This window comes from Rhineura floridana, chromosome 1 (genome assembly GCF_030035675.1).
Source record: "Rhineura floridana isolate rRhiFlo1 chromosome 1, rRhiFlo1.hap2, whole genome shotgun sequence".
Classification (NCBI taxonomy): domain Eukaryota; kingdom Metazoa; phylum Chordata; class Lepidosauria; order Squamata; family Rhineuridae; genus Rhineura; species Rhineura floridana.
Window position 1 is genome coordinate 214,561,763 of NC_084480.1, and position 22,517 is coordinate 214,584,279.

A 22,517-nucleotide genomic window follows, 5' to 3' on the forward strand; every position below is an offset into this window, starting at 1 on the left:
TTTGTTCTTGGATGAAAAGACAGGGTTTTAACTGAAATCCTGACTAGTCGGATGCCAAGCTCTCACATCTGTACTTCCATACATTTTGGGAGGTAGCACCATTTTCAGTACATGTAAGCCAAACAAGATTAAAGAGAGTAAAACAGTGGAACTGTGAAGTAGTTTCTTCTTTGCCTGATTCCTGAAAAGATTCTTATTGAAATAAAGCCTTTTTTCTACTAGCCAGATATCATTCCTGCCTGCTTAGAATGTAGTGAGAAGTTTAGCCATTGCTTTACAGAAATAAGTGATGTCAACATGGGGAAAGTGCTAAAAGAACTATTCTGGTATGGGAGGGAGTGTTTTAACCAGACTAACAGTGCAATCCTAACCTTTGAATTCTTTTGGGGCTTAAAAAGGTAAAGGTGTCCCCGCATTTATAGTGCGAGTCGTTTCCGACTCAGGGTGATGTCTTGCACCGTTTACTAGGCAGACCGTATATATGGGGTGGGATTGCCAGTTCCTTTCCCCGGCCATTCTTTACCCCCCAGCATATGCCGGGTACTCATTTTACCGACCATGGATGGATGGAAGGCTGAGTGGACCTCGACTACTTCCAGATAAATCGGGTTAGAGATGCAGCCTGATACAGGGTTCAGAATCAGCACTTTAGTGGCCTGTGTTCAACAGACCAAAAGTGAAGTGAGCAGCAATAAGTGCACCATTAATCCATCTCCACCAAGATCACGCAGCTACATGCAGCTTGTATTCTGTGTCAGCCAGTAGCAAGTGGTGTTGTGACCCAAGTGGGGGGGGGCTGGCAGGAGGAGGACTCTGACTTTGAGGACTTGCGTGAGGGTTCGCGGAAGAAGGTCTTGCAGCATTCCCAGCTTCCGGCTTCCCCCTTCCCCTGTGGGGATGCAGGGAGAGCTGTCAGAGGACATTGTTGAGGGCACGCCCCCCCCCGCTCCAGCGGCGGAGGACACCTGACCAGTTGGCAGATTCCCAGCCGGACATCCAGCAGTTTTCCACACTCGCCCAGATGGCCAGCCCCCTGCAGTTGAAGAGAGAAGTTGAGGTCCAGCCCCTCTCCCCCCCCCCCGCTCTCACAGGATTCAGAGGCATGAAGAGCAACAGCCTGGCTCTTCGAAGGAGCAAATATTTGCACGCGAAAGAGAAACCTACTTAAGGGGGAGGAGTCAAGGAAGGGGTCCAGTCAACCTCTGCACCTGGAAAGTAGGATAGTCAGTGTCAGGCAGGGAAATAGTTCCTAAAAAGCTTAATTAGTTGAATGAGCCGAAAGACATTTAAGGTGGATGTAGCTTTAATAAAACAAGAAAGCTTCACTGAAATGTGTGCGCCTGCATTCCTCACCTCTGAACGGGACAGTTTGACTCAGCCAACGCCTTTCCCCTCTGGTGCCCCCGTGACTGAAAGGGTGGAAGCCAATGGTGGAGCACGGGAGGACTTTCAGCAAGCCATGCAAGCTGTGCTAACTGAACTTCAGAGCCTTCAAACTGAAACCCAGTCTCTTCGAGCGGAGAATTGAGCCTTGCACCTACAAATGACTCAGCTGGTCACTCAGGGACTCCCTGCGCAACAGGGGCAGGAAAGCACCCAGCCCCGGCCGGCACCCAGGAGTAAATCCCCAGTCGGAATGCCAGCCTGCTACGGGGGGGAAAGGAAAGTTATTTTCCACGTTCCTTGCCCAGTTTGAACTGTACATGTGTGTGCAACAGTCGGAATTTCCCAATGAGGGGGAGGCTGCCCAGTGGGCTACTCCACTGCTGCTTCGAAATGATCCTGTCCTGACCCAGTATACTGCCTTTGTTAATGCCATGGCCAAGATTTTAAAGGACCTCCAGCACAAGGAAACGGTGTCCAGACAGTTGGGGCGCCTGAGACAAGGGAAGAATTCAGTTGGAACCTACACCAACTCTTTTCACATCCTGGCTCAGGAGACAGATTTCAATGACTTTGGACTGATGTTTTTGTACCGCCAGGGACTCAGCTCAGAGGTTTTGGATGAGTTGACTCGAACCCCACCGCCGGGCACTTTTGCAGAACTCTTGCAGCTTTGTCTCCAGATCGACAGCCAGCTAGAGGATCACCACCAGGAATATAGGGCAGAGACGGCTCGATCCTTGCTCCCCATGCTGCTTCCTCGCATCCATCATCCGCCTGGCGTGGGAACCCCCTTACAGTCAGAGGGGGAGAGCCCATGCAAATTGGAGGGGCGTGGCCACCTTTGTCAGATGAAGAGAAGAAGAGGCACAAGGAGGGCTTATGTCTTTACTGTGGAAGGGCTGGCCAGGTCCTGCCCCTCCAAGCTGGAAAAGGCTCCGGTGCAGGGAAACTACAAATCCCAGCCCTTGTAGAGGTTCAAGAGCTGGGATCGACTGTCAGCCAACGACCTCAAGTTGAGCCACTCCCATCAAGAACTGCTTTACTGCTACCTGCCTGCTTGGGCTTGCCAGCTGGGGAGGACATTCAAGAGTTTGCCATGGTCGATTCTGGGGCTTTGGGAACTTTTATCGACTTGGACTATGCTCATAAGCACAAAATGGCTATTACTGAACTCCAGATGCCCCTCTCAGTGGAAACCATAGATGGCAGGCCACTGAAGTCTGCAGTGGTGTCCAAGGCTACTGTACTGCTGAGGATAGAAGTGCCTGGGCATGTGGAATTGATAGCTTTTTACCTAGCTGCTTTCCCGTTTCCCAGTGGTGCTGGGTATGCCCTGGCTGGTCAAACATGACCCTGTCATTTCCTGGAAGGAGGCGACTGTGACGTTCATCAGACTATTGTGAGCAGCACTGCCAGCCCTCAGAGACACTCCTGCCGGCAAAATATCAGGAGTTCAGGGATGTGTTTGACAAGAAAGAAGCTGATCAATTGCCGCCTCACCACCCCTATGACTGTGCCATAGACTTGTTGCCAGAGGTGCACATCCCGTCGGGGCGTATCTACTCCCTGTCAGAGCCAGAGTTAGCAGCCCTGCAAGAGTTTTTGGATATCAATCTACAGCAAGGTATCATCCGGCCATCTAAATCCCCTATGGGGGTGCTGCTGTTGTTTGTCAAGAAAAAAAGTGGGGAAATCCGCCCATGTCAGCACTACTGTGAATTCAATAAAATCACCATTCCCAATTGGGACCCACTCCCTTTGGGGAGATGCAGAAACGTCTATGCTCTGCAAATATTTACACCAAATTGGATTTACATGGAGCTTACAATCTGGTCTGAATTAAGGAAGGAGATGAGTGTAACACGGCTTTCAAGACGCATTATGGGCACTTCAAATATTTAGTAATGCTGTTTTGTCTATCGAACGCTTCTAGTGTCTTCCAAAATTTAATGAACGACATATTTCAGGACTGTTTGAACCATTTTGTGATAGTTCATTTAGATGACATCCTCATTTTTTCTGACTCCCGCGAGCGGCATGAGGAGCATGTTAAGGTGGTACTACAGAGACTCCGAGAGCATCACCTGTACGCCAAGTTGGAGAAGTGCGGGTTTGATATGACCACTTTGGACTTCTTGGGCTACCGCATCTCCCCCTCTGGAGTTGAGATGGATCCAGAGAAGGTGCGTTGCATGCTCTAGTGGCACCCCCCTAAAACCAAGAAGGACCTACAGCATTTTTTGGGTTTTGCCAACTACTATCGAAGTTTCATCACAGCCTTTTCCAACAAGACCTCCCCCCTGACAGATTGTCTAAAGGAGCCAAGGCCATTTCACTGGTCTCAGGCAGTGCAGAAGGTGTTTGAGGAGTTGGAACTGTTGTTTACCTCACAGCCAGTACTCCAACACGTAGATCCCCAGCAGCCTTTTGTGGTAGAGAGTGATGCGTCAGATTTTGCCATTGGAGCTGTGTTGTTGCAACCAGCTCGGGGGGGGGGGGTTGCACACCTGCACTTCTCTAGAAAGCTGTCGCATGCTGAGAGCAATTATACTGGGTGGGAGAAAGCTCCTGGCCATTTGAGACGCATTCAAGACGCATTCGAGACTTGGCGACATCTGGTGGAGGGAGCACAGCATGAAGTGGAAGTTCGCACGGACCAATGGAATTTGTAGAGCCTTCAGACAGACCGTAAATTGAATCAATGTCAAGTGTGTTTGGTGCAGTTCTTTGCCTGGTTCCACTTCCGTATTCATTACATCCCACAGGCTGAAAACCATCGAGCGGATGCCCTGTCTCGCAAACCTGAGTTCAGAGAGGATCAACCTGTTGATTTGCTGCATCACATTATTCTGCTGGAGAAAATGGTGATTGCAAGTTGTCCAGAATCTTGGGTTGGAGGAGTTGCAGAGTGTTCAGGGAAAGGACCCATTTGCACAGAAGCGTGTGCGAGAGATGGAGCAAGCTGTGCAGAATTGTCCCCCTGGGTACTCCAAAAGGGGGGGTCTGCTCTATAACTATGAGGCTTTGTATGTGCCTACCAGGGAGCTGCAATCTAGGGACCTCTGCCAATGCTATGACATCCCTACTGATGCGCATTTTGGGGTCTTTAAAACCTTGCAGACTGTCACATGAGCCTAAAATCAAACATGACATCGAGAGGTACGTCCAGTCCTGTCCGACTTGTATGAGGGCTAAGCAGTCCTCAGGGTGCCCTGCAGGCTTACTGGAACATCTTCCCACGCCTGAGGGGCCATGGCAAATGGGGACTTTCAATTTCGTTACAGATCTTCCTGCTTCGCAGGGAAAGATGACAATTTTGGTGGTGGTGGATGCTGTCAGCTTTGGAGGGGTGAAAGCTGGGCAGTAAACTCATTAGCCGGCAGCTAGCTGGGTTGTAAATCTGCCAAGGCCAGGAAGATAACGGAGAAGAGACGAGGGAATATAAGAGGAGTCTTTTTGAGCGCACGTACCGAGTCAGTGTCCAAGAAGTGAAGTCAAGGGGGAATTCTGGGTCCAGTGAGCCAAGAGATCAGTCCAAGGGTCTGGATTCTGGAATCTGGGTCTAGTGTGGAGGTCACAACCGACGCTGTAGTCAGCAGCCCACTGAAGTCAAGAACTGCCTTTTAAATCCCACTCCCTAAGACAGGTACAGGTAATCAGCTCTCCGGCTCCCAAGAGCTTGCTGTCTTAAACAGGCAGACTGGTGGCGTTGTTGCATTACTTGCTGGCGTCGTCACTCCGCAGGGGGGAAGGGAGCCTCTGTTCACTCCCTGAATCCGACTGATGGCTTCAGCTGTGTCCTGAACACTCTCCAGCTGAGGGACAGCTGGAGATGCATCCTCAGAGATTCCGCTTGTTCCTTCTCCTGGGTCTGCTGCTGCTGCCCCCCCGTCTTCCTCCTCTGAGGACTCATCCGAAGGGGGCATGACAGATGCCTTTAATAAAATGGCTCCCTTTAACCCTTGCACAGGGTTGCCAACTGCCCGAGAAACTGCTCAGCTCTTTGTAGAGCACATTTTCCGGCTTCATGGACTCCCCTCTAGTTTGATCTTGGATAGAGGAACTCAATTTACAGCCCAATTTTGGCAAGCCTTACGAAATCTGCTGTGAAGTGAGTTAAGACTGTCATCCTCAGACAGAGAGGGCGAGTGCTACTTTAGAACAGTATCTCTGTTGTTATGTAAACTATCAGCAAGATCGCTGAGGGAAACTGCTACTTTTGGCAGAGTTTGCATACAACAACTCTGTACATGCCTTGGGACAACAGACCCCCTTCTTTGCTAATTGGGGGTCCAAAAGTACATCCACATACTTTTGGTCATCCCAGGGACTCTCCAATCGTGCCAACGGCAACTGAGTTTGTGCGGGAGCTGCAGGCTATGCAACAGCTCTGACAAGAACAACTGATGTGGGCAAAGCTGATTACAAGCAGCAGGCAGATTGGCACCGCCCAGAGATTCAGGTTGGGGACAAAGTGTGGCTGTCCACGTGCTGTTTGCCCACACGGGTTCCTAGCCAAAAGCTGCAATGAACCTTTTGACGTGGAATCTGAGATCAACCCGGTGGCATTTTGTGTATGTCCCCCCTCAAGAGTTCATCCTGTCTTTCACCGCTCTTTGCTTACTCTCATGCAGCCGCTGGATCCACATCACACTGTGGAAGAGCCACCCCCGCCTCTGTTGGTGGATGACCAGGAAGAGTATGAAGTGGAGCAGATTCTGGACTCCTGACGGCATCAGGGAAAACTACAGTACTTAATTCAGCGGTTGGGGTATGCGCCAGAAGATCATTCTTGGGAATCAGCGTCTGATGTGCATACACCAGATTTGGTGAGAGAGTTTCATGAAGACTACCCGAACAAGCCCAGGCCATCGGGGTGGCAGGAGTCTTGGGATGGAGGGGAGAATGGTTTCGGGGGGAGGGCTGACAGGAGAAGGACTCTGACTCTGAGGACCTGTGTGAGGGTTTGAAGAAGGAGGTCTTGCAGTGTCCCCAGTTTCCCCCTTCCCCTGTGGTAATGCAGGGAGAGCTGTCAGAGCACGCTGTCGAGGGCACGCTCCCCCCTGCTCCAGCAGCGGAGGAGACAGTGGGCCAGTTGGCAGATTCCCAGCCGGACATCCAGCAGTTTTCCACACCCACCCAGACAGACAGCCCCCTCAGTTGAAGGGGGAAGTCGAAGTCCAGCCCCTCTCCACCCACTCTTGCAGGATTCAGAGGCGTGAAGAGCAGGCTCTTCGAAGGAGCAAACATTTGCGCGCAAAAGAGAAACCTACTAAAGGGGGAGGAGACAAGGAAGGGGTGCTGAGTCAACCTCTGCAACTGGAGAGTAGGATAGTCAGTGTCAGGCACAGAAATAGTTCCTAGAAAGCTTAGTTAGTTGAATGAGCCGAAAGACATTTAAGGTGGAAGTAACTTTAATGAAACGAGAAAGCTTTACTGAAACGTGTGAGTCTGCGTTCCTCACCTTCAAACGGGACAGGTGGTGGGGTAGGGTAGCGGTGCTTGCCTGACCTCTTGACAGTTGAGTCACTGCTGCTTAAAAGGAGGAGGAATGGTGAGGCAGCGAGGAGGTCGGCACCATGCAAATGCACCAGGGGAGCCAATCTGACCTCCCCACTTTCAGCTGGGAAAGCAGTGCAAGATTTTTATTTATTTTTTTGCAACTGTGGCTGCAAAGGAAGAATCTTCCCAGCTTTTATTAAAGCTGGTATTAGAAAGGAAGAATCAGGAGCCCACACTGAGTGGATGCCCAATTCTTCCTTTGAAGTGTGACCACCTGATGTCATATGAAGTCAGGTGATTGAGAGGTGGAAGCTCTGCCCACCTGTCAAAACTGACCTGCAGGGAATGAGTTAATTCTAAAGCCAGCTCACTGGCTGGATTCAGTTCCCCACTTCTGCGCTAAGCCATGGTTTGGCTTAATGTTATTACATTTTTTATATCCCAGCTTTCCTCCAAGATGCTCAAGATAACATGGTTCTCCATTTTATCCTCACAAGAACCCTGTGAGGTAGGTTAGACTAGCCACAGTCACACAGCAAATTTCATGACTGTGGTTTGAACCCTGGTCTTCCAGGTCTTAGTTCAACACTCTAACCACTACACCACACTGTGAACCAGGTCAATATCAGCCTAGAAAGTAGTTTGTGATCTACTTCACCTGAGGTATGTGAAACATAATTTGAAGAGAAAATATTAAACTAGGTCTGTTAAGAGTGGTCCTCATGCTCTTCTCACTTCTCAAGTAGCACACAATACTCACCGAAAGCTTTGGCAACATCGCCTGGACAGCTGCATCCTCCATCCTACATAAAAGAGAAGGGGGAAAAAGTCAGTGTCCAAGTTCACATTTGTTGTTGCCCCAACTAATAGTTGTACCCAGTGATGACAGAAGCAGTTCAATATAAATATTATTATTATTTATTAGATTTATTAGTCGCTGATACCTGAAGGTCCCCAAGTGACTTACAAAATGTTAAAACAAAACAAATAAAGCAGACTGTAAAAACAACAAAATAGCAATACCACACACACATGGCCACAGGAAGGTTTGGCACCATGTTAAAAACAAAACATCATCTCAACCTATCAAATGTGTGGGAGAAAAGATACGTCTTTACCAGGCGCCAAAAAGATGTCAATGGCAGATCTCACTGGGGAGCCTATTCCACAGATGGGGAGCCACAACTGAAAAGGCCATCTCTCTTATCACCACCCTCCGAGCTTCTCTCAAACAGGAGACTTGGAGAAGGGACTCAGAGGAAAATCTAAGGGTCCAGGTAGGTTTATATCAGGAGAGGCTTTCCAGAAGATATTGGGATCCTGAGCAGTAAAGAGCTTTACAGCTCAAAACCAGCACTCTGAATTGGGTTCGGAAGTGTACAGGCAGCCAATGCAGTTGGAACAGCATAGGTGTTATATGCACTATTAGCCTTGAACCCATCAACAGTCAGGCAGCTGCATTCTGCACTAACTGAAGCTTCCGAACCATTTTCAAAGACAGCCCCACGTAAAGTGCATTGCAATAATTCAACCTTGAGGTTACCAGAGCATAGATACTGTATCCAGGTTATCCCTGTCCAGAAAGGGTCGCAGTTGGGCCACCAGCCTAAGCTGATGGAAGGTACTCCGTGCCACTGAGGCCACCTGTCCTCAAGTGACAGAAGTGAATCCAGGAGAACCCCCAAACTATGAATCCGCTCCTTCAGAGGGAGTGTGACCCCATCAAAAGCAGGCCGCACACCACTCAGCCAGTCAGAGCAACCACCCACCAACACCATCTCAGTCTTGTCAGGATTAAGCTTCATTTTATTGGCCCTTATCCAGTCAATTATCACAACTAAGCACTGATTCAGCACATCCACTGCCTCACCTGCAGAAGATGAAAAGGAGAGAGATGTGTGTCATCTGTATACTGATGACAACACACTCCAAAACTCCATTCAGTGATTTCATGTAAATATTAAACAACATGGGGGACAGAACCAACCCCTGTGGGAACCCATACTGGGGAACCCATGCAGCCAAGCAGTGCTCCCCAAGAACCACCTTCTGGAGCCAGCCAGCCAAGTAAGAAAGGAACCACCGCAATGGGGTGCCGCCAATACCCAACTTGCACAGTCGCCCCAGAAGGATACCATGATCGATGGTGTCGAAATAGATGTCTGTCTGGAATGAAAATGTTTTAAAGTCTGCATATACACCATACATTTAAGTTACTCCTCACAGCTACAGTTCCCAGGACTCTCTGGGGGAAGTCATGTGCTTTACATATATGGTGTGTACAGAGTCTATATGACCCAGTTCACTCATCAGAGTAAGCCATTATGGCTTAGTATGAAGGAACAGTGTGCTAGTGCACACTGCCCAATTGTTCCCACTTCATTCCACCTCTGCCACGAGCAGAAGCAAACAAAACAGGATCATGGATCGCTGCTTCAAAATGAACTATAACCAGCACGGAAACCTTGACTTCAGGATCATTATTTGGAAAAACCAACCAAGATTCCAGGTTCAGACATGCCAAGCCAAGCTTCCTTGATTATTACTTCTCATGCAAGGGAAAGAGTGAAGTGGGGAAAACTGGGCATTGTGCCTAGCATCCTGTTCATTCATGCTATGCCATTATCCACGGTTTACCAAAATGTGTGGATTAGGCCACTGTGTTAAGACTTTAAGGGATTTTTTTTCCAGAAAGGGATTAGCCACAAGAGCTATCAGAGGGGGCAGAGAAAATATCAATGGCCTAACACTGACCACCCTTGGCCTTTATGCATTTGCACAATATTCAACTAGCCCATATATATCCACTAATACATAATACTTATACATAATACTTAACCCATAAACAGGGAGGGGCTGGAATGTTTTGCATAGCAGACCTAGGTTAACTGGCCTCTTCATATGTGCATGCATAGATGCTGACAACTGGGGAAAAAATAAAGCAACTGCCAGGTAGAGACAGGGACAGCCATAATTCTACTGTCCTACTGTATGCTGATTTTATCCAGTGTTCCCAAGATATTTATAGGACTAAAGTACTCATGTAATTCTCATTTCTTCAACTCTCACTTGGTATGTGCTTGTTACCAAAGAAGTGAGGTCTTTTTTACAATGAATTTAGGCACACATACACAACCCAGAGACATGGGGTGGTAAGTGGCACTTCTCTTAATAGTCTAGCATCCAACTAATACCCAACTGTGATCTAAAAACTAATGCAGAGACATACAATAAATGGACAAACACACTGCTCTGATGTAGCAAATAACTCTGTTGAAAGCACAGTTGCTGGCCCTGCTATTCATAGAGCAGAACCCCCAAATCCTCAAAAATTCTCCAAAGTTTTTCTGTCCCCAATTTTTCCTGTTCAAAACAGAACACTAAATGGGGTCCACCAATAGAATATGAACAGTATTCAGGGTGCATAATCAGTTTCAGCTCCTGACCCAGAAATTAAGTCTTATGAGCCTCTTGGATACATAGGTTCCCCAGCCTTGAAGCCAACACACTACTTTTGGTTACTGTGAGATTGCCACAAAGATTTTATCAAATTAGTTTTACTTGGAAGGACAGGTTGTTTGACTGTACCCTTGTGTTGCGTAAACTATTCCATAACACTGAAGGCTGGGACTCTTGTCTGGCATGAGAAATTACATGACGGCATGTATTTGAAATGTATTTCCTATGCAAAACTGATGTGGTAAAGGGCACCTCATGGTGATTTTACTGTGCCCCAAACAAATGTGGGAATTGGCCCTCACACTTCCTAACTTAAAGCCAGACTAGCCATTGCTCCAGCAGCCTTGCATCTTCTCTTCACTCCTCAATATTGCTTAGTAAAACAAAAAGTGTACTATGATATCATGACACTCCAAGTTTCCCTGTTCCTGCTAGCACGGCAGAGATTATGAAACCTGGAGGAGGAGAACATGAACACAGTTTTTTTTAACTACTATTTCCGAACATGGATGCAACTGTCAGGATTCCCACGGCAGCTGCAAGCCAATTTTTAAAAAAGCCACAGGAAAACTGATCACGCATCTTCCAGTGTGATCTACTTTAGCCCTATTATCTTAACTATAATGCTGACTCTATGAGGGTCAGAGAGACTGAAGTATTCAGTATTTTCATTTAAAAAATTAAAACAATGCTTACCTTACTAAAACATGGCCAAATCTAATCTGGCAAACATAGGAGCTTCAACAGAGAGCTTCCAAGGCAATCACACAGAAGTTGCTAACCTTCATGCTAAGCATTGTGCAATATGGAAGATGGTATCTAAATTGCTTATTCCCCTCATCTTTCTCTTTTTTGGAGGTATGGGGAAGGAGGGTTGGATTATAAATTGTTATTTTAAATTGTAATGCAACTTTAGTACATTAGAGGAAAGGTGGCATATAAACAAACTGATTCCCTGCCATTGAGATGTAAAATAGACAACACAGGACGTCTCTGGATGTCCTACCACCACTAAAGAAAGACATGGGGTAAGCTTCCCTAGGTAATCCTACTGGTGTGAAAAACCTTATATAGTAGGGCCCCACTCATACGGCAGGTTACGTTCCAGGCCCCCGCCGAAAAGTGAAAACCGCCGGAAAGTGGGGCCCTACTGTATTCCAGCCACTGCACTCCAGCTGACAGCAATCAGCTGTAGCATGCGCGTTCTCCGTGCTCCAGCTGATGAGCCGCAGCCGCCGCGCTCCAGCTGACAGCAATCAGCTGTAGCGCAGCGGCTGGAGCTCCCCACACTACAGCTGATCGCCCCACTGGCGCCGCCGTATTAGCAGAACGCCAAAAAGCAGGGCCCTACTGTAGTCTCTTTGCTTGAACAAGCACAGACATTTTCTTGAGGCAGTTTGTTACAAGGAAGACCTTTGATGTAGCTAATTTCTTTCCTAGGCAAAAACCCACGTAACAGGAGTGAGGAACCTTTGGCCCTCCCCATCTTGTTGGACTACAACTCCCATCATCCCTGGCTGTGGCTGATGACTGAGTGCAACAATATCTGGAAGACCACAAGTTAGCCATCCTTGCTATAGCGAGTGATTCTCTTGATCTTAATTACTGACATCAGGCAAAGCTATGATTTTATCCAGGTAGCATCTCTAATCCAGGGACCACTGTTGGTCTCCAAATCTGGCTCTTTCAACATGTTATTTTATTTCCCACTCTTTGGGGTTCTGTTATTTCTATCTGGAGGCTAAGGACAGCATTTTCAAAGTTTTCAAAAGGAATTAAGTATTCTGTCATAATTGACTTATTTATTTATTTATTTAATATTTGATTTATATCCCGCCCTTCCTCCCAGCAGGAGCCCAAGGCGGTAAACAAAAGCACTATAGAAACATCATAAAAACAGACTTTAAAATATATTAAAACAAAACATCTTTAAAAAAATTTTTTAAAAGCTTTCAAGACATATTTAAAAATAGGTTAAAAACATTTTTTTAAAAAATAATTTAAAAACATATTAAAAAGCGATTCCAACCCAGATGCAAACTAGGATAAGATCTCAACTTAAAAGGCTTGTTGAAAGAGGAAGTTCTTCAATAGGCGCCCAAAAGATAACAGAGACGTCGCCTGTCTAATATTTAAAGGTAGAGAATTCCAGAAGGGAAGTGCCACCACACTAAAGGTCCGTTTCCTATGTTTTGCGGAATGGACCTCCTGATAAGATGGTATCTCCAGGAGGCCCTCACCCGCAGAGTGCAGTGATCAACTGGGTATATAAAGGATAAGATGGTCTTTCAGGTATCCCGGTCCCAAGATGTATAGGGCTTTGTACACCAAACCTAGAACCTTGAATTTGGCCCGGTAGCAAATGGGCAGCCAGTGCAATTCTTTCAGCAGCAAAGTAACATGTTGGCGATACCCAGTCCCAGTGAGCAGCCTCGCTGCCGCATTTTGCACCAGCTGCAGCTTCCAGACCAACCTCAAGGGCAGCCCCACATAAAGCGCATTACAGTAATCCAGCCTGGAGGTCACCAGTGCATGGACAACAGCAGTCAGGCTATCCTGGTCCAGAAACGGCCACAGATGTCTTACCAGATGAAGCTAGTAAAAGGCACTCCTAGCCACTGAGGTCACCTGGGCTTCTAGCGACAAAGATGGATCCAGGAGCACCCCCAGACTATGGACCTACTGTTTCAGAGGGAGTACGACTGCATCCAAAGCAGGCAACTGACCAATTATCTGAACTCGGGAACCACCAACCCACAGCGCCTCTGTCTTGTTAGGATTCAGACTCAGTTTATTGGCCCTCATCCTGCCCACCACCAGGCAGCGGTCCAGGGCTTGCATGGCCTCTCCCGATCCAGATGTTATGGAGAACTAGAGCTGAGTATCGTCAACGTACTGCTGATACCTCGCCCCAAAGCTCCTGATGACCACTCCCAAGGGCGTCATATAGATGTTAAACAGCATGGGGGACAAGATGGTACCCTGCGGCACCCCACAACACAACTGCCAGGGGGCTGAAAGATAGTCACCCAATGCTATTCTCTGAGAGCAACTCTTGAGATAGGATCGGAACCACTGTAAAACAGTGCCTCCAATACCCAGCTCACCAAGTCAGCCCAGAAGGATACCATGGTCAATGGTATCAAAACCCGCTGAGAGATCAAGAAAGAACAGCAGGGTCGCACTCCCCCTGTCCTTCTCTCATTAAAGCTCATCCATCAGGGCAACCAAGGCAGATTCAGTCCCATAATCAGGCCTGAACCCAGACTGGGATGGATCAAGATAATCTGTTTCATCCAAGAGGACTTGCAATTGCGGCGCCAATGTGATTGGTGTATTCTAGGGATTGGGAACTTCAGGCTCAGGGGCCAAGTGCAGCCCTTCAAGCCTCTCCATCTGGCCCTCGGGACTCTCCCCAAGCTACACACCCTACCCAGTCACATTCTCTATGGGCCATGCTTCATATGCTCTGAGCATTTTTGCCTCACTGGAATGTACCTGTGAACTCTGATCATGACTTTTGCTTGCCTGAATGGAAGATACAAAGATGTGCATGTGTGTGTGTACAAACTAGCCTACATGTGGCCCCCAGAAGCTGGCCCAGAAAAAAATGTGGCCCTCAGCTGGAAAAAGTTCCCTACTCCTGGTCTCCTGTCCAGCACTCCAAACCAGCTGCTTGTGCCACAACACAGTGATTTTATTTTTTAAAAAAATCTATCCCATCTATTTCTCCAAAGAGACAGAAGGCTCAATATCTCCTTAGTATATATGCATTATGTAGTAGACTATTATACTGCACTTTCTGTAGACCAACATTTTCGTGATGCGGTCTGTACAAAATGTGGATGAGCTGCTGGATACCAAGGCATAACTCAAGGGGCTATTTATGAGTAATTGAAGTTAGGAGCAAGTTTTCAATTCATGTCTTTGAAACTGCCAAGTCCTTGAGAGCTGCAATCAGAAATCAGGGATGTTCACAGAAAAGGTTTCCTTAATGTTTGTTTGTTGGGATTTTATTCTATAACCCTGCTTTTTTATGGAATTTTGCTGCAGATCATACTTACAGAAATGATATGCCCCCTCAGTCCATGGGCAGAATCCGCACATTCAATCACTGCGCTCAACTGCGGATAACCCACACCAGTTTTTATCCGAGTGGTGCACACAGATCCTAAACATTAAAAACACACAAAAAGAAAAATGAAACTAAACCAATGGTAGATTAGGGCAAGTGCAACCACCGGTGTCTTTCGCAGCTGTACACCTGTGGAAGCAGCTTTCCCATTATGTGAACTAGCATAGCTGGAGGCTGAACATGAATGGCACAACGACATGGATGGGCAGCTTGCATAGGTCTTTCCTATTCAACAAGCACACCAGTTACTTAAAGGGAAAGCACCTGACCCCATAAAAGTTTCACAAGGGTGGGTACAGAAGAGCAGCAAAACATGTGAGTAAGAGCAATTTATGCAGTACTCCACCTTTACCTTTTTCTCAACTGCAGAGGAATGCCTTAAGCCAGTGATTCCCATGGGCAGTAGCACCCCCCTGGGGGGCGTTACAGCCTTTCAGGGGGGTGTTGGCGTGACTACAAACTTTAGGGGGTGTTTGGGTTCATTAGGGGGGCGTTGACATTTGGCGGTCTGATACTACAGTTGAAGCATTTAAGATTAATTTTATTTAATACACAAATCATTAATTTTTAAACTGTTTTGTCCCCAGTTAGAATGTATTTAATAGTCTCAATTCATGGAAATAACACTATAAATAGTGTGTGCTCTTTAGTAAAGAAATTCTGAATAGCGGCCAGTGTCATATCAAGGAATGGGGATATTAGCCACGCCCCAGCACTAGGTAATGTTCTGATGCTGTCTTGAGGGATGTTGGAACCAATCACAAGAGAGTGTTTGATAAGCTGGGTGTATTGGTGGAGGGAGCATTCTTCCAACAGATGAGTGCCGTGTGCAAACGGGTGACGCACAGTCAGTTATTCGCTGGTTTTCTTCAGGAATGGGACACACTTGCTACCCGTTGTTTCTGTGATGTTTAAATGAACTTGTTTAACGAAACAATGCCGGTAAACTGAATGAGTTTGTTGTTAAGTAACACAGTGTATTCTATTGGTTCATACTGTGTGGACTTAATTAGTTCTTTATATTACCTTTCCATCTTCTTATCTCGTTGAATGAGGATTTAGTGCAGTGAATTGCATACTAGTGAAGAATTGAAGCTGTCTGGATATTGTTAGTTGTGGTGACTTAAAACTATTACTATCTGAGTATACTCCAGATATTGTGAAGTTAGCCAAAACTCATCAAGCTCAAGGATCACACTAGTATTTTATAATAAATCTCATTTTATTTACTTTTCTATAACTATGTATGTATATTAATAAATCATACTAAGAATTCAATGTGTAATCTAAGTGCAATAAAAAGGCATGATAAAAACGATCAGTAATAATCACTGAAAATACCTTTTATGCATTACTCATATTTTAAGGGAAGAATAGGAAGCATTGGCATATACTTAATCTGAGGGGGACGTTGCGCACAAAAAGATTTTGCAAAGGGGCGTTGAGTTGAAAAAGGTTGGGTAACACTGCCTTAAGCAGCTCTCTCTCTCTCTCTCTCTCTCTCTCTCTCTCTCTCTCTCTCACTCACTCACATCTTCCTTCCAGAATCGTACAGCTGAAAGGTGTTTTGTAGGTAGAGTTGCCGGGTTCATGGCCTGAGACTGATCCTGTATCTTTAGGAGAAGAGAAAGTCAGCACTTCCGGGAAGGATTGCTTAGCTTGTGCCTGCCTCTGAGATGAGCTCTCGTCTCAGAGGAAGCTTTTTCAGTTTTAAAACCAGCCAAAAGGTTTTTTTTGACTGGTAAAAACTTTCTCCCAGGCAAGGGAGAAACGAAGAGATTATCCACAAGCTTCGTTGTGTTTGTTGGGGGACTTGAATTCATTAGGAACGAAGGACCTGCCAGCAACGTCGGACGGAGCCAGGGAATTTCAAGCAAGCTCAAACTGATTAAGCAAGACGTTTTTTTTTCTTTAAAGAAAAACGTATTCTAACAGGCAAGCATTCTTCTATCTACTCTTATCATTTTGTTATCGTTATAGTAAAAGAGATTTGTTAAAGGATCGGCAACAAAGAATCCCTGGGTGAGTTATAACTTTCTCTCATATACACGGAATTAAGGAGGAAGAAAATCGAAATAGCCTATCTTTGTTTTTTATTGCAAAAAGCTGGCATGGAATTGAGCATTTTAAAGATATAAATGGATGAGGGGCAACTAATCTAAAGAGGAAATCTGATTTTATGACATTTGAGACTATTTTTTCTGGTCTACTTTTTTTTTTTTTGGACGAATCTGCTTACTTTTTATGCCACTAATTTTTTGGATGCTGTGAACCAAATTTGTTTTGCACTTTTGGACACATAAGAGATAAGGCGGTTTGTGCTGTCTAGAGGGTGATGTCAGCAGGCTTGGAGGATTAACTCCTTTGTGACTGGAAAAAGAAATAAACGGTTCTTTGCTTGGGAATAGTTAAGAATGACAATCAAGAAGGTGGCTGAGACCCTGGATGTACAGGAAGGGGTTCTCTATCTAGATATGTTTCAGAAAATAATGAATGAGATTAAGCTGGTGAGACAGAGCAGACAAGAGATGAAAAGTGAATTTGGCAAAATGAGACAGGAGCTGAAGGAAATTCAGGATTCTGTGAGAGGGGAGGTGGATGAGACCAAAGATATGGCTGGACAAATAAAAGAAGATGAAAGAAAAATTAAAGGAAAGGTTCAAGCCCTGGAGATTGGAATAGATATATCAAATATGGACTTGGAAAAAGATTTGGATTTTATGGCTGTGATGGATCCTGGAGACAAATATCACTGTTTGGAATTCAGCGCTGTCTTTGAAGGAATTGGTGAAGAGATTAGAGATAAAGATATCAACGGTTCAAAAAAATTCCTGGATTGGAAGGATTTGATGGAACTTGAAATGGAGAAAGTTTACAGAATTAATTCCAGATGTGTGACAATGGAAAAACTCTCAGGAGATGTGATGGTGCATTCTGTGCAAAGGAGGAGCAGAGATGCAGCTTTACAACAACATTTCAGTGGTACATTCGGAATTGATGGCAAGGAAATATTTGTAATGAAAGAAATTCCTATCAGACTTTTATTATATGACTATGACTATGACAGCAAGATTATTATGGGTGCAAGGATGGAGATGGAAGATGGAGTTAACACTGAGAATGGCTATTGAAACTACTGGACCTAGCAGATTTGATGAGATGGATTAATTGACATGTTTATTTGGAGAAAAATCGATGGATATATTTCTCAAGGAGTGGAAGCCTCTCTTTGACTTTTTGCTGAAAGAATAAAGTAATGTTAATGAGATTTGATGATTAATTAACTACTGGAGGAAAGTGATTTTGTAATATATTAAGAGACAGGTTTGTTATATATTATAGATCTATAACTGATCTGCGACAAATCGGAAGTCAACATTTTATTGTATTGTATTAGTTATTAATTTTTTTGTTTTTTTTTGTTCTGTTTTGTTTTTTGAAACTTTGAATAAAATTAATGATAAAAAAAAAGGAGAAGAGAAAGTCAGCCAACTGCAGGTGTTGCCAGGCCCAGCCTCCAAGAGGTCTTCTGTATCTTTAAAAGTTATGCAGGGGGAAGGGAGAATTCTACCTTGTGGTTTTTCTCATTATAGTGTTGCAAGAACACCTGCACTTGGCTGACTTTCTCTTCTCCTGAAGATACAGGATCAGTCTCAGGCCATGAACCTGGCAACCCTATTTGCAGGCCATCTAGTCCAACCCCTTGCTCAGTGCAAGAAATCCACAGCTGGATTTGCTCAACAGATGTCTGTCCAGCCTCTGCTTGAAAACCTCCTGCAAGAGAGCCCACTCTGTCTCCAAGCAATTGCTTCCACTATCCAGCTCAAATCCACCCTCCTGTAATTTAAGCCCATGATTTCAAAGGGTTGCGAAATTGATATGCAAGGTGGAAGGGGATGGGGGAAGGGGGGCCGGAGCAGGCAAACCTGCAGCCTCCTACTGATCTCTTAACTATGGGTAATAAATTAGAAATGTTAATCCTACTATATTGACCCAAACTGTCAAATCAAGCTTGTTTCTGGGTTTATGGAGTCAGGATATTTAAAGACTTTTCCAGGCAGGCAAAAAGGGATTAAAAGTCACTCACCACAGGCCTTTAGCCTAGAATTGAATGGTGTGGATAAGCCTGCTAATTTCAGCCGGAAAAAAACTAGGGCAGAAGGAATGAGGCTACCACTCTGAGTCATGAGGGTGAAGAGGTCTGGGTAGATTGAGCTATCATTTTATGTTTCCATAAAATCGCAAACTGGTCCAGCTTAAGGTGTTTTTAATTTTGATAGAGGGACAATTCCTTTCATGGTACTAAAACACCATAGCATAGCTTGATAACCGAACAGCCTGATTGCTAGATGGTACTGATTCATTCATTCATTCACTCATACACAGCAATTTCAGTGTTTAAATACATGGCAATCCCTATTTTGTTCATCCTATAGCAACCCTGCAAAATAGGGTACTGTTGTTCCCATTTTACATATCTGAGGCTGAGAAGATGCAATTTGCCCAGAGCTATTCAGCAAATCACTGAATTCCAGTAGTTGACAATCGAGGCAACTTAGAAGGACAACATAATCTACTCAACCCAAACTCATAATAGCATCATCGTCTTTGCTCTGCACTTCGTATGGAAAAGAAGCACCCCATTTATGGAATGTCATTTTCGATTACACCAACATCATGGCACATTATGCTACCTACCTATTTTACCAACTTGCTCTCCAGGTTCATAGAACTTTATAAATCCACCTCAAAGACTAAATTTTCCTAACATGAATGCATTGATAAATACGTATCACTATGCACTCCAAATCAGCTTACCTGGCCCAATTCCAACTTTGATAATGTCTGCTCCAGACAGAAGAAGTTCTTCCACCATCTCTCCTGTCACCACATTACCTGCCTGAAACACAGGCAAAAACATCAGATATGAGAAATAAATCGAACACTGAACTGCAACAGTGAACAAATGTTTGGATTACTGGATTATTATTATTATATTATTCCATGTACAGTGGAGTAATTTTATTCATATGCATCAAATGGAGCCTACTTCCAAAACCACAACTCTCATTTAAGATGGGGGTATGATTTCTGTAATAGGGCATAGGTACAATCAATGAACACTGGGCTGATTTATACCCAGGACCAGCCCAAGACATTTTGATGCCTGAGGAAGAACAGCAAATAGTGCCTAATCCCTTAAATCATGATGAATAATACCCAAGGATGGTCAAGTCATTTTGTCAGTAAAAATGTAACAAAGATGAAAAAATAATGAACAATATGCTGCCCTTGTACTATACCCAAAATCTGACCTCAAGCAGCCACCTTGCTCTGTGTAATGGTAGATCTGGCCCCACACCCTAAAGTGGTCAGCAGGTAACAGAAGGCCCTAGGATGGGGCACAACACCTGTATCCTTTGAAAACAATTCCTGCTATCAATATGAACTGCCCCTGTGCCTCAAAGTTAACCAGTTCTAGTTCCCATGCAAGTCCCCTTTTTCTAAGCTAGGAATTGTTCTTATGCACTAGAGTGCACTTCATCCAGTTTGTTTAAAATGTTGCCACCATTCACCATATGCTTAGAGGCACGTTACCAAATTCTTCCAAGCCACACAGAAAGTGGATTGGACTGTGAAAGACCAACCCAAATTGTGTTTGAATTTTGACAAATTTGTAGGGCAGTACAATATCCCAAAGAGGAGGTCAGGTCTCCTGCTCCCCTGGTCCATTCACTATAGCTGCCCAATTTCCCTGCTTTTTAAAGTTTAATAGACATATCTGCTGGCTATAGGTAATTCTTAAACCACAAGGTTCTTTGCCTATTAGTGAATGATATAATACATTTGTTAGTCTCTAAGGTGCCACAAGACAGTTTGTTATTCAATACAGTGTTTGTTTTAATTACACAAGGAATGCGAAGTCAGGCTCTTTCTTGGTTAATAATGTTAGTTCCCAGATCCATTATCTGGTGAATGCAAATCCTATTTAAGAATTCAAAGTTGAAGTAAACACCACCCTTGGATAGATTTAACAAACCTGCGATGCATGAAACATGATTGTTATACTTGTTTCAAAATTATACAGTTTTGATTGTTTTTTGTTTTTTACAAAAATGAGAATGTGTGATGAATTGACTATAGTGATGAATTTCGATAGACAATCCATGTTCAAATATCTGCTCCGCTCTAAAGCTCACTAGTAAATCACTACAGCTTGGCTGTAATTCAACACAGAATTGTGTATGATTAAGACCAATGATTCAACTTAAACATGCCTGTCACTATTCTGGATTGTGCCCCAGCCTAATCTACAGACTTGTTTTAAACTGTGCACTGCAATCCTATACATGTCTACTTAGAAGTAAGCCGCACTGAGTTCTGTGGGACTTACTCCCAGGTAACTGAATATATCATGTCAGCCTAAAATGCTGTTCTTCTGCTTGTAACAAAAAGGGTAGGATAAAAAGGTAATAAATAAAGTGATTTTTGTGTGTGCGCACGCATGCAGAGGGCAATATAAAAAAGAAATTCAGCAAACCACTCTGTTGAGCTCATCCTTGCTCTTTCATTTGAATGAGATAACTCTAAAAAAAAACCTGGGTGACTGTGGGCCAGAGACTGGGGAGACCTAATAAAACTGAACGTTCTTGCTGTTATTCAGTGAGGGTCCTATTGCATCAGGTTGTTTCCAAATCCTAGATGGAATAATTGTTTAGTGCCCCTGAAAAACTCAAGTGGGCTCAGTAATGTATCTATTAGAACCAAAATATTAAGTATAATTTTAATATATAATAGCTAGCAATCATAAAACATTGTTAAAAACCATCATATATGGAAATAAAATCCTGGCTGATAAAACAAGCAATTCTACTGAATTTGAGAGGCCTGTGTCATCAAGGATTTTCACTATTCATTTATCAGTCAAAATTAAAAGACTGAGCAAGACACATATCTGTACAATATATGGTGCAGGTGAGATCTATTATTTACAAGATCTAAAACGCCAAAGGAACATCCAGCTATCAAAAATCTAAAGTATCCAATGAAGAAGAGCTTTACAGGTTGAAACTCATTTGGGAAAGATCTAGTATAAGATCTGAAAGCAAGGAATGCATTAAGAATATCTTATTACCATATATGATGTTGTTTAACAATGTTTTAGTTGTTCTAATAGATACATTACTGAGCCCATTTTAGTTTTTCAGAGGTTGTTTGGGTTGGGTTCCTATCCGTTTTGGCTGCAGTCATTGTTTAGTGCTACACTTCTGTTTGGTTGCATGGAAAGTTGGAAGAAATTGCTAGTTGCATTTGCAGCACACAAGTTACACTGTCCATGCAAACAGGCCATTTATGTGCGGTTTTTTAGCACAAAAACAGCTGGTATATTATCAGAAACAACTCTCAGGCTCAAACGATATGCATTATGTTACCATTAAAAAACCATATGCTTAAGTGTGGACTACTTTTATTTTGAAGGAAAAGAGGCGCATGACCCCTGATTTGAAATGTACTGCCAATCCAAAAAAGATTTTCATGCTGAAAACTTCCCCTAGGCTACTGTTTGTCGCTACACCTGCTGGGTTTTTTTGCAGACAGTACTTTCAGGAAAAATAGCAGCCAGGGAGAAGGGTGCAAGATTTCCAGCAAAAAAAAAAAGGCACAAGGCCTCAATCCAGATTGAGAGCACATTCTGAACCAGGGCCTGCGTGGTTGCTTTTCCTTCAGAAGAAAAGTGGCATACTTAAACATGCTTTTCAAAAAGGGTAATTAATGGAGTTTGGCACTCTGCTCCTCAACCAAGAGAACAGCCCACCCCCACCCCCACTCTTCAATATATTTAAAGGGACTTTCTTTTATTACTCCATTTGGTAGCCTAGAATTCTTGGATTATAGGAGAGGCAGCAACACTTTGTTCCCTTCGTGCCATTTATACTTTTATAATCCCCTATTATGTCCCCGAGTAACTTGGCTCTTTCCACAACTAACCCCCCCCCCGAATGCTTTAACTTTCCATTATAAGGAAGGTTCTTGG

The 22,517-nt window shown here is 44.4% G+C and overlaps 1 protein-coding gene across 1 annotated transcript in view; it reads right to left on the reverse strand.

The window, feature by feature from the left end:
- GMPR (guanosine monophosphate reductase) overlaps positions 1-22,517 on the reverse strand; it is a 41,346-nt gene that overhangs the window by 3,810 nt on the left and 15,019 nt on the right. The window contains exons 5-7 of the mRNA XM_061592606.1: positions 19,301-19,382; positions 14,412-14,518; positions 7,649-7,691 (exon numbers count right to left, since the gene is read on the reverse strand). Of these exons, the coding sequence (XP_061448590.1) occupies positions 7,649-7,691; positions 14,412-14,518; positions 19,301-19,382 (232 nt within the window). The remainder of the gene's footprint in view (positions 1-7,648; positions 7,692-14,411; positions 14,519-19,300; positions 19,383-22,517) is intronic.